The following is a 12,202-nucleotide window of genomic DNA, read 5'->3' as shown; positions in this document are numbered from 1 at the left end:
GGTTCGATCTCTGGTTGGGAAACTTAAAAGATCCCACATGCTTTGCAGTGTGGCCAAAAAAAATTATTTTTCTTTCCTTGCAAGTTCTAGCAGGACTTGGGGTCTCTGGATGCCTAGGTGTCTGGGAGCAGGAGGAACCATATTCTCACCAAAATGGAAAATTCTTTAGAAATGGGGATATGAATGTTCAGGCACATTTTATAAAACTTTAAAATCTGGGGAAGGGCCAGCCCTGACAGCTTCCATTTAATGGCAGCAGCCAAAGTGACGTAGCATCCTCAAAGTATTTTCCAATCCCCATTATCCAAGAAAAGAGCAAATTAAGTTTTATAAAGCATATCCCCCCTTATTTTTTTCCCAACAAGTATAAGAATACTGTCAATGAAGATTTCTGAGTGACAGCTAAGAAAGGAAGACAAGGGAGCCATATTTTCAATAATTTGTATTTACATGTAATTGAGGAAATAGAATCACAGGAACTGTTTTTAAAGGAAAGGTAAATATCAGTTGGAAGAATATGTTCTCTTGCTCAAGAGTTTTCTCAAGGCCCGTTTCATGTCTTTATTTCTCAGGCTATAAATAAAGGGATTCAACATGGGAGTGACTACCGTGTACATCACTGAAGCAATTATGTTACTGTCATTGGTGCTGTTGGATGATGGAAGAAAATATACACCAATAATTGCCCCATAGTAGAGAGTCACTACTGAGAGATGAGAGCCACATGTGGACAAGGCTTTGCAGATGCCCTTGGCAGAGGGTACCCAGAGGATGGTGGCCCCAATATGGCCATAAGAAACCAGGATGCATACAAATGGAAGCATAATGACTGTTAACCCTGCAGTGAAGATTACCAGCTGGTTGAGGGAAGTGTCTGAGCAGGACAATTTGAGCAGGGCAGCAAGATCACAGAAGAAGTAGGGGATAGTGTTGCGAGCACAGAACGATAGCCGGGCTAGGAGAAGGGTGTGCCAAAGAGCACAAGCACAAGCAATGACCCAGGATCCAAGCACCAGTGTGACACAGATAGTCTGGCTCATGATGGTGGTATAATGCAGAGGGTGGCAGATGGCCACATACCTGTCATAGGCCATCGAAGTGATCAGGAAGCTGTCCAGATCAGCAAGGAGTATGAAAAAATATGTCTGTGTAAGGCACCCTGCATAGGGGATGGATTTGTGCTTAGTCTGCATGATCATAAGCATTTTAGGGACAGTGACAGATGAGAAAGTAATATCAGTGAGGGCCAAGTGGCTGAGGAAGAAGTACATGGGGGTGTGGAGGCGAGAGTCCAGTCTGATGAGCAGAATGATGAGCAGGTTCCCCACCACCGTGATCAGGTACACACCCAGGAACAAGGCGAAGAACACGCCCTGCTGCTCTGGCCAGATGGGGAGCCCCAGGAGAAGGAACTCGGACACACTGCTCTGGTTCTCCATGGTCATCAGCTGGAGGGGATTAGTAGGGAAAGTTGAAGGGAAAAGGTGAATATCTTGGGATAATAATGTGATCATCGTGGCAGAGCATGATAAAGATGTTCTTTTGATGCAGGGAAGGTCTTCATTGATATTTTCTTACATTTGTACCATGTTTTCTGGATAAATGTAGCAAAAGTGTATGTTTCTTTCTCAATCTGGTGCCAGATTCTGCAAATGACAATATTAACAGTTAATTTTTGTTAAATACTATCCTTATTCACTGTTCTTATGGCTTCTGTGTAGTAACTGATGTAATATTCTTCAGAATGGGAGCTAGGTAGATACTATTAATATTATTATTTCCACTTTCCAGATGGGGTACTTGAGGCAGACAGTCTCACAGACCCTGAGGTAAGAAGGGAAGCTGGGATTCGGACCCAAGCATGTTGACTCCAGAATTTGTTCTCTGGAAGCAAAACAAATTATTTGACATCAGAAATCTCTTTGCTCCAGTTTCATCCATCTCATTAGAACTGATTCAAATGAATTCTTTTTAATGGCTGAGTAATATTACATTGTGTATATGGATGAACTGGAGCCCATTATACAGAGTGAAGAAAGCCAGAAAGATAAAACACCAATATAGTATACTAATGCATATATATGGAATTTAAAAAGATGATAACGATAACCCAATATGCAAAACAGAAAAAGAGACACAGATGTACAGAACAGACTTTGGGACTCAGTGGGAGAAGGCGAGGGTGGGATGTTCTGAGAGAATAGCATTGAAACAAGTATACTATCAAGGGTGAAACAGACCACTAGCCCAGGTTGGATGCATGAGACAAGTGCTCCGGGCTGGTGCACTGGGATGACCCAGAGGGATGGGATGGGGAGGGAGGTGGGAGGGGGGATCAGGATGGGGAACACATGTAAATCCATGGCTGATTCTTGTCAATGTATGGCAAAAACCACTACAATATTGTAAAGTAATTAGCCTCCAACTAATAAAAATAAATGAAAAAATAAATAAATAGGTGAGCAAACAAACAAACAAAAAAGAAATCTCTTTGCCTTTCATAATTTTGTGTGTAACAATATGTTTAATTCTGCATCCTCTTCTGTACACCCTCCCTGATTACTTCTAATTTGTTCATTGGTTGTAGACACAGAATCTATCAAAGACAATTAATGCATACACATTGTAAGTTTGTTGATCAAATACAAGATGTCACATCCAATTAAACTCATTATGGTGGCCTCTTTAAGAAACTTACATCAAGGATCATTGGAGTGCATGTGTCTTTTCGAATTAGGGTTTTCTCAGGGTATATGCCAGTAGTGGGATTGCTGGGTTATATGGTAGTTCTATTTCTAGTTTCTTAAGGAACCTCCGTACTGTCTTCCGTAGTGGCTGGATCAATTTACAGTCCCACCAAAAGTGCAGGAGTGTTCCCTTTTTCCCACATCCTCTCCAGCACTTACTGTTTGTAGATTTTTTGATGAGGGCCATTCTGACCAATGTGAGATGCAGATATAGAGAACGGACTTGCAAACACAGCAGGAGAAGGAGAGGGTGGGATGAAACAGAGAGTAGCATTGACATGTACACATTAGCACGTGCAAAACAGACAGCTGGTGGGAAGCTGCTGCGCAGCACGGGGAGCTCAGCGTGGCGCTTCGTGATAAGAGATGGAATGGGGTGTGGGAGGAGCCTCAGGAGGGAGGGGCTATCTGTATACTTACAGGTGATTCACGTTGTTGTAGAGCAGAAACTAACACAACATTGTAAAGCAACTGTCCTCCAATTAAAAAATAATAAATACATTTAAAAATACTAGTGTGAAGGAGGAAACAGATCAGCAATAGGGCTGCCACTGTTGAGGAATTGGGTGAGGAGTGTGCTGTGATGTGGGAAGAATAAACAGTGGTTTGGGAACAACAAGCAGGTTATTAAAAGGTTGGACAAGAAAAAAAACAGAAATTTACATCAGGTCTTCTTCAAGACCCAGGATTAATCCCAATCATTCAGGGGCCCCATGTTATTTATTTGCTATACAGTGTGAAAATCAAGTAAGAACACTCTAAAAGCCAATAAAACTGGAGCCCATTATACAGAGTGAAGTAAGCCAGAAAGATAAACACCAATACAGTATACTAGTGCATATATATGGAATTTAGAAAGATGGTAATGATAACCCTATATGCAAGACAGAAAATGGGACACAGATGCATAGAACAGACTTTTGGACTCTATGGGAGAAGGCGAGGGTGGGATGATCTGAGAGAACAGCATTGAAACATGTACATTATCAAGTGTGAAACAGATCACCAGCCCAGGTTGGATGCATGAGACAAGTGCTCGGGGCTGGTGCACTGGGATGACCCAGAGGGATCGGGTAGAGAGGGAGGTGGGAGGGGGGATCGGGATGGGGAACACATGTAGATCCATGGCTGATTCATGTCAATGTGTGGCAAAAACCACTACAATATTGTAAAGTAATTAGCCTCCAACTAATAAAAATAAATGAAAAAAAAAAAAAAGAATCTTCTCCAGCCCCACGTTCAAAAGCATCAGTTCTTCAGTGCTCGGCTTTCTTTATGGTCCAACTCTCACATCCGTGCATGACTACTAGAAAAAACTATAGCTTTAACTATACAGACCTTTGTCAGTTATATCTTTGCTTTATCATACACTATCTAGGTTTGTCATAGCCTTTCTTCTAAGGAGCAAGAGTCTTTTAATTTTGTGGCTGCAGTCACCATCTGCAGTGATTTTGGAGCCAAAGAAAATAAAGTTTGTCACTATTTTCAAAAAATGAAAAAATAAAAGGAATTCTAATCTTTTTCAGTGTCTCTAAAATAGCCTATGCAATATTTATCTCCTTACCCCAATCAGTATTTATCCAAATTTCTACAAATATTTTTAAAAGAGAAGGTAAGAATTCACTACAACCTATCAAACTTTGTTATAAAGCTATACCAGTTACAACAAATTATATACTTTCAGAAGCACAGACCAATAAGGCAGTGGAGAGGAACAGAGAGTCTAGAAACAAAGACGCATTTATAATGAGGACTTGGCCTCACCATCACTCTGTCAACTGGATTCCAAAGGAAACCATGTACCACCATTTCCCCACCCCCAGTTGAGTGAAAGGAACAGTGTAATAACAAACCGACTCAATCCAGTAGCTGAAAATCCATATCAAATGATGTGTTTTCAGAGATTGCAGCAAAGGAGCCAATAATGTGGGAATCAGATATCAGATTAGCATATCTATGAATTCTTTACCTTTAAGTCTCCCAGAAACAGATGAAAGATAGTTTGCTACTTAGTCCTAGAGGCAGAAGATTTTCTAGCCAGATTTCTAGCACCTCGGACCCAACCCCAACCCCCAAATCTTTATGGAGTGTGGGAAATGAGCAATGCAATACTCTAATATTCTCAAGATTCAGATTTTGGGAGACAGTTTTTCTTGGGGGACATGCAGAGTTATGCCTGTGTAGTGTGACTTGCAGATCAACATTGAACCTTCTGTATCTCTACCCAGAAATCCACCCTCCACAGGCTGCTGGTACCTAAAATTCTTTCAGCTAGATTAAAAAAAAAAAAAAACAAAAAAAAACACTTTACGGTTCCAATTATAAATTAGGTTTAGAAATAAGTAATCCTGGGAGAGAGAGTCATAGGGATTCACTGAGATAGAATGACCGGGAACTGTTCATATTTGGGGGCCAGGTTTGGGTGGCTGAATAAGGGCACTGACCTCTTCAGACAAAGTGGGGAAATATAGGGAGAATAAGAGTAGAGGCTGGAGACAAAGGCCAGTTTCCTGTCTTTCCAGTTCGGCCGGATGACTACGATAGGGCTAGAAATAGTCACGTTGATTTGGCACTTGATTTGCACCAGGTGATTTTCAAATACTCTTTACTTCTTTCCTAAACTTTTCAACATGGGTGTTCAGATCCTCATTAGAGAGGTGAGCATTGAGACTCAGTGATAAAACTTGCCCAGTCTTATAGCACTAGTATATCGTGACCCTGGGATTTGATCCCACATCTACCTGGCTTCAAAGATCGTATTCTTCCCACTATTACATGCCCTCATTGCCTATATCCTCAGATAAGACAGTACTTGCTGCCTAAGAACGTTCAAAAATACCTGGAAGTAAATCAGGAAGTTTGAGGATGAGTGGAAGATTTATGGTTTCAAGATAAGTGCCTAGATGGTCATGTCAATATACTGATAATAAAATTATATTAACAATCATCTTTCAGCCACATATTTATTGTTCAAATAACATGGGCCAGCTGCTGTGATGTACTTTATATCATATCATATCATATCTAAAAGGACCACAAAAGGGCATCATTCCCACTTAAACAGTTGGAAAGTTGCACTTACAAGTGTAAATAATTTGCCATAAATCATTAAGCAAGAAAGTGATGGCCAGATCATTCGATTCCATATTTATCTGATTTCAAGTGCGTGTTCCCAGTCACCATGCTACACTGACTCCAGCAGAGTCAACTGACAAAAAAGAGGCATCTGGATACATGTTCCTCAGTAAAGAGAAAAAGGTGAGATCCGTAATTCCCCCCAAAGCTTTTGGGTGGATGTACTGCATCAGTCCTTAAATAAATAATCAGAAGTGAATAGAGAGACTAGGAGACCAGCTACTGAATTTACAAAGACAGCTGCCTACAAAATGAGTTTCTCAGAGCTACAGTACAAAAGCAGATCAAACTCTGATCAGTATTTTTCATGGACTACCTAATTTCTATCAATAAGTGAAAGGTTAAGACAATTATGGTAAACATCCATTGGAAGTAACATCATGTGGCTGATAAAATGAATTCATTAAGCTTGTAGTATGATTTTTGAAGGAACATAATAGAAAGCTTCCCAGGTGGCACAGTGGTAAAGAATTCATTTGCCAGTGCAGGAGACACAGGACACTTGGGTTCAATCCCTGGGTTGGGAAGATCCCTTGGAGTAGGAAATGATAACCCACTCCAGTATTCTTGCCTGGAAAATTCCATGGACAGAGGAGTCTGGCGGGGTAGTCCATGGGGTCACAAAAAGTCAGACACGACTGAGTAACTGAGCACACACATGTTTACTACTATTTGCAAAAACAATACAGATTATATTGTTATTATTAAACCTGGAAGGTTTTGTTCTCAGCTTGCATGCATAACAGATATCCATCAAAACTGTGAAAAAAAGAACAATTTAATAAAGGGGAAGGTATAAACTCCAAGGAATTATGGTTATTATGTCTAACTAAGTTATTGAGATGACACAACAAAATTATAAAAGTGCCAAGCACAGTATAATCAACTTTCAGATTTTGTACCAGACCACTCATTCACACACAAACACACACACACACACACACACACACACACACACACTACTGAGTGAAATCTATAAATACCACCCTTACCTAGCACAGGAGTGATGAATTCAGATAGTGTGAGCTCAAAGGTATGACATGACTGAAGCGACTTATCATGCAGTATGCAAGGGTATGAACTAATTTTTCATTTTCTCTCCAAAATACTTTGATGTGGGGAAAGGAAAAAGTCACACACTCAGTCTTGAAGTGGGAGGAGGTACACTCTTCTTTTCACCAGATCCAAGGCAATGACAAAGGTATCCATTTTTAGCAGCTAGGTTGGGACCCAGGAGACCAAGGGCACCAATTTCTGGGAAGGAACAATTTGGGAGTGATAAATGCACTTCCCTTAACCAATCCCAGTGGATGTATCTTCGCCAGATACTACAGACAGTCAATTCCTTTGGGAATACAAATGAGGACTTATTATTTCAGATTCATTTAAAGGATGTTTGCATCTAGGAACTCATTTAACCCTCTCAATCATTTTCGAGGTAGATAGTAGCTTTCCCATTTTATTGTAATGTGTATGTTCTCGGTTGCTCAGTCATGTCTGACTCTTTGTGGCCCCATGGACTGTAGTCCACCAGGCTTCTCTGCCCATGAGATTCTCCAGGCAAAAATACTGGAGTGGGTTGCCATTTCCTCCTCCAGGGGATCTTCCTGACCCAGGGATCAAATCCATCTCTTGCATCTCTTGCATTGGCAGGCAGATTCTTTACCACTGAGCCACATGGGTAGCCCTTACTGCAATGAGAGTGACTCAAAAGCAAACGGCCAAATGAGGATTCAAACCCCAACACATTAACTTCACATCTAAAGCCCTGTTCCATTGCACCATGATGCCTCTCTTTTCACAGTGGGCTCTGAATAGTGTGGATTTCTTCCTTCCACATTCAGTCTGTAACTGGGAGGAAAGTTGCTATTAATTCAGTCTTGAACTGGGAGGAAAGTTGCTATTAATACTTGTCCCTGGAGAGTGAAAACATTTAACAAAGAATCATGTGGTTTCTTCTTCTCAGAAATAGAATTTTTTTCTTCTTATAGAAATAATTGAATCCATACAGTGATTTTTTGGGGGGTCAGTTGTGACAAATAACAGTAGTTGGCACATAATTAGGGCTTAAAATATACTCTTTAGCCATAAGTATGAGTGTGAGAAGCTATCAGTGTCAGAAATCTACTCCATTTAGACTGGCAAAAATAAAAACAAAAGATACAGAATCAAGTGGAGGAGATAGCATTTTACTCAGTATTTTCCAACAGTATTTATTTACTCATTCATAAAAATATTGTGTAACTACTATGTGGCAGGGGTTTTGTGGGGGACTCTGAGTAAAGATTTGAAAGCACATTTCTTTTCCCTAAAAGAGCTCCCAATCTAGTGAGCAGGAGAGACAAAAGAGTGCGTGTCAAGTGTTCTAACAAAGGCAAGTGATGAGAGTTACAGGAGCACAGAGGAAGGGTGCCAAATCCAAGTGCAAGGAGTCAAGTAAGGTAGGTTTTAGAAAGTTATAGATGAGCAGAGGCCTAAGACTAAAAAACAAGTAAAAGGTGACATGAAAAGTGTAAAGACAGAGCACTTGGAAGAGAGGAAAACAGAGGAACAGGAAAAGGCATGGAAAAGAGAAAAAGCAAGAAATTCAGGAAACTATTTAGGAAAATTGAAAGACTGAAATGTACACTTCATCAGGGAAGAGTTTGGGATGTGGCAAGAGAAATTAGCAGGAATGAATGGTGCAGAACTCTGGAAGTCTTGTTGAATCATTTGCACTTTTCTACTCTTTGCCCTGTACTGAAAAAAGCTTTCCTTAGGATTAGGAAAATGTCTAATTGTAGTATAGTGTTAAAAGATAATAAGTAGTTATAGCTTACTTTCTATCAATGAGGGAGGGGTAAAAGTCACTATGGTATACTCCCATTGGAATATTATGTAACTGTTAAACTGATGTTTATGAAAAGCTTATATATAATTTTTGAAATGACATAATAGAAAATTTGTACATAGGCATATTTACAACTATTTGCAAAGATGCAGATTATGATTTTCTTAAAACCTAGAATCATGTGCTCCAAAATGTTAAAGTATTTTGTTGAGAGCAGAGACATATGTATTTTAAAAATACTTCCGGCCATAATACTTGTATAATCCTGCCTTTCCTTTATAAGTCTTGAAAATAATAGTTTTGTGAACTTTTGCTGAGTCATGGGAAATAGAGTGTCCAGGAAGAAAAGTCCATGGGTTGACAAACTTTAAGAAGAGGATGGGGACTTCCCTGGTGGTCCAGTGGTTAAGAATCTATCTGCCAATGCAGGGGACACGGGTTCAATCCCTGGTCCAGGAAGATTCCACATGCCATGGGGCAATCAAGTCTGAGAGTCACAACTACTGAAGCCCAAGTGCTCTAGAGTCCATGCTCTGCAACAAGAAAAGCCACTGCAATGAGAAGTCCAAGCACCACAACTAGGGAGTAGCCCTTGCTCACCACAACTAGAGAAAGCCCATATGCAGCAATGAAGACTCAAAACAGCCAAAAATAAACAAATAATTTTTTTTTTTTAAAAAGAAGAGAAATGCAGGTTGAAAAAAGATCTTCAAAGATTATTTCAAGCTATAAACACTTATTTGTCCTGTGTACCTCACTCCTAACAATCACTAGTGGCACAACAAATCATTTTCTTCAAAAAGTCAATTTTAAAGAATCTGAAGCTGTTCAATTTTGAGTCAACTTTTTTGGATTGTGTGTATCAACATCCTTTCCCATTTCCAACTTGGTTTCTTTTGTGGGTAATTTTTCATCTCTTTTCTTTCCTTCTTCCCCTCCTTCTTTCATCCTTCCCTTCTTTTCCTCCTTCCTTGAGAATTGTTTTTATTTGATGTAACCAAACCTAAGTGTCAAGAAAGGAATAAAACCTCTAAAGAAAAAACTGCCTCTTGCCAGTTTGCATTGCATAATGACCACCAGAGAGAGAAAATGCAAAATCATTTCCTTTGGGTTATCTGGTGGGAATGGCCCAATAAAAGCCTTATGAGTGGGATTGAGTTCTACCTAAATTCTCAGACACTGCTTGGTCATTTGGCTATCTGGACCTCACTGGAACCAGTAACTTTTTAAAAAATAATTCTCTGGAGTTTATCTTACACCAAAATGTGAATGAAGCTGGGAAACAGAACCTGAAGCAGGAGGAAGACGGGGGTGCCTGAGATTCTTCCTCTGTGAGCTCATTCTATAAGGCTCCAACACAAACATCCTTCCCATGGGACAGATTTCCTAGAGGAACCAAGGGGGAAACTGGGCAATTAACCCAAGTCTGAAGGACATCTTTAAACTGTAAATTACAAGTTCTTTCCCCCATCCCCTGGGGCTCCTTCCTTGGCTAGTTATACTCCTCAATTCATAGATGTGGGGCTGGTAGACAGGAGTGAGAGTCTGAGCTTGTAGCTTTTCTTTTTCACCCTCAAGAAATGTTGATGACCTTGGAAGCTGATATTCAGGTCCCCTAAAGACAATCTCAGGACATATTTACCCACCTCACACTGGGTCATAAATGCACTTAAGGTCAGTATTGGGGATGGAATGGATTTTTTTTTTTTTTCTCAGCAATATATAAGTTAAAATATGGGTATGGGTGAGGAAAAATCAGAAAGCTGATTTTGGCATGGAAAAGGGAGAGGTAAAAAGAGAAAATAAGAGAGAGTAGGGAGAAGGATTAGAGACTTGGAGTGACAAAGAATGGAGATGCAGAGGCAGAGAGAGTGAGAACTGAGAGAGAAAGTAGGAGAAACTGAAAGAAAAATAAAGTGAAGGCGGGAACAGGAAGAGAAAAAAAGCAAAAAGAGAGAAAAGTGAACCAAGAGAAAAAAACAGAGATTCAGAGAAACAGAGTCTTTCAGGAGGAATTCTACTTGCTTTGGGTCCTGACAGAGTCCAGTTGCTGAATGTAGGAGAAAGGATGTTTTTGAGTCACTGTTGTGACCAATGGCAAATGCTTCCAATGAGATAGTAACCTCATGTCCTTACATACTAGGTAGGAGTTTGCTCTATGAAGCTATTGTATTGTGTGTGTGTGTGTGTGTGTGTGTGTGTGTGTGTGTGTGTGTGTGGTATACAAGGTGAAAGTTAGGGAAGGACCCAGGGATTTTGTTGCACATTGGTGCCCAAATAACCAAAATATTTTAATATGCCTGAAATCTTCCCATTATTGGTATGACCATTTCTTATTTCCACTCTAACAAATTGCCACAAATTTAGTAACTTAAAAAACTCACATATTTATTATCTTACAACTCTGAAGGTCTTTGACTTGTTGGCATTTCTCCTGAAGACTCTAAAGGAGAATTGTCTCTGTGCCTTTTCCAGCTTCCAGAAGACACTTGCATTCATTGCTTATAGCCCCTTCCTCCATCTTCTATGCCAGGAGCATAATGTCTTAAAATCTCTCTCTGACAAACTTTTGCTTTCCACTTCTACATTTAAAGACAACTGTGACTACAGCAGGCCCACCAAGATAATCCAGGGTAATCTCATATTAAAGTCAGATGATTAGCAGCCTCAATTCCACCTGTAGCTTAATTCCTCTCTTGCCATATCCATAGGTTCTGGGTAGTAGAACATGGACATCTTTGCAGGTTACTTTCTGCTTACCATAACCAACTAGCAGGTGTATTAAAAGGCAGGACCATCTAATAAGGAGATGAAAGTTTGGGATACAGCTAAAATTTCACTTATTTTGGCATCTTTTGATAATAGTCCTTATTTTTTAAATGAGATGTTATTATGTTGCATAGAGAGGAAAGGGAATGTATTAAAAATGATACACTTTGTATATATAGGGCTTCCTTTATAGCTCAGTTGGTAAAGAATCCGCCTGCAATGCAGGAGACCCTGTTCAATTCCTGGGTCAGGAAGATCTGCTGGAGAAGGGATAGGCTACCCACTCCAGTATTCTTGGCCTTCCCTTGTCCGCCTGCAATGCGGGGTACCTGGGTTTGATCCCTGGGTTGGGAAGATCTTCTGGAGAAGGGAAAGGCTACCCACTCCAGTTTTCTGGCCTGGAGAATTCCGTGGGCTGTATTTTGTATACTTTGTATATATAAGATGTTACATCATCCCTTAGCCTTCTATGTAGAAAATAAACCATAAATAAATTTGCATGAAATATTTGCTGGGAGTCCGACTGGTCTTTGCTTTCTTAACATAACATAGAATCCCAGAGAACATACAACCACCAAAGGGGAGGGAGTCTAACTGACATCAAATCTGTCTTTTCAGGAAAGTTGGAACAGAGATGTCAGCAAGGATGAGGATGGTGGGGATGAGGAAGAAGAGATTGGAAACATAGGAGACACACGCAGATTTCTTAGGGTCTTTAAAC

General features: G+C 40.1%; 1 protein-coding gene across 1 annotated transcript; it reads right to left on the bottom strand.

Annotated features, from left to right (window-relative positions):
* Positions 1-503: 503 nt before the first annotated feature.
* Positions 504-1,445, bottom strand: LOC133064514 (olfactory receptor 1J1-like). Its single transcript, XM_061154731.1, has one exon. The coding sequence runs from the start codon at positions 1,443-1,445 to the stop codon at positions 504-506; it is 942 nt and encodes a 313-aa protein (XP_061010714.1).
* Between the last annotated feature and the right edge of the window lie 10,757 nt (positions 1,446-12,202).

The sequence above is a fragment of the Dama dama genome, chromosome 11, assembly GCF_033118175.1.
Source record: "Dama dama isolate Ldn47 chromosome 11, ASM3311817v1, whole genome shotgun sequence".
Classification (NCBI taxonomy): Eukaryota; Metazoa; Chordata; class Mammalia; order Artiodactyla; family Cervidae; genus Dama; species Dama dama.
Note: the sequence above shows the minus strand (reverse complement) of the source record. Positions and strands in the feature narration are given on the sequence as shown.

Excerpts from the sequence above, each read along its gene's own strand:
- LOC133064514 (XM_061154731.1), bottom strand. The coding sequence starts at position 1,445 with ATGACCATGGAGAACCAGAGCAGTGTGTCCGAGTTCCTTCTCCTGGGG.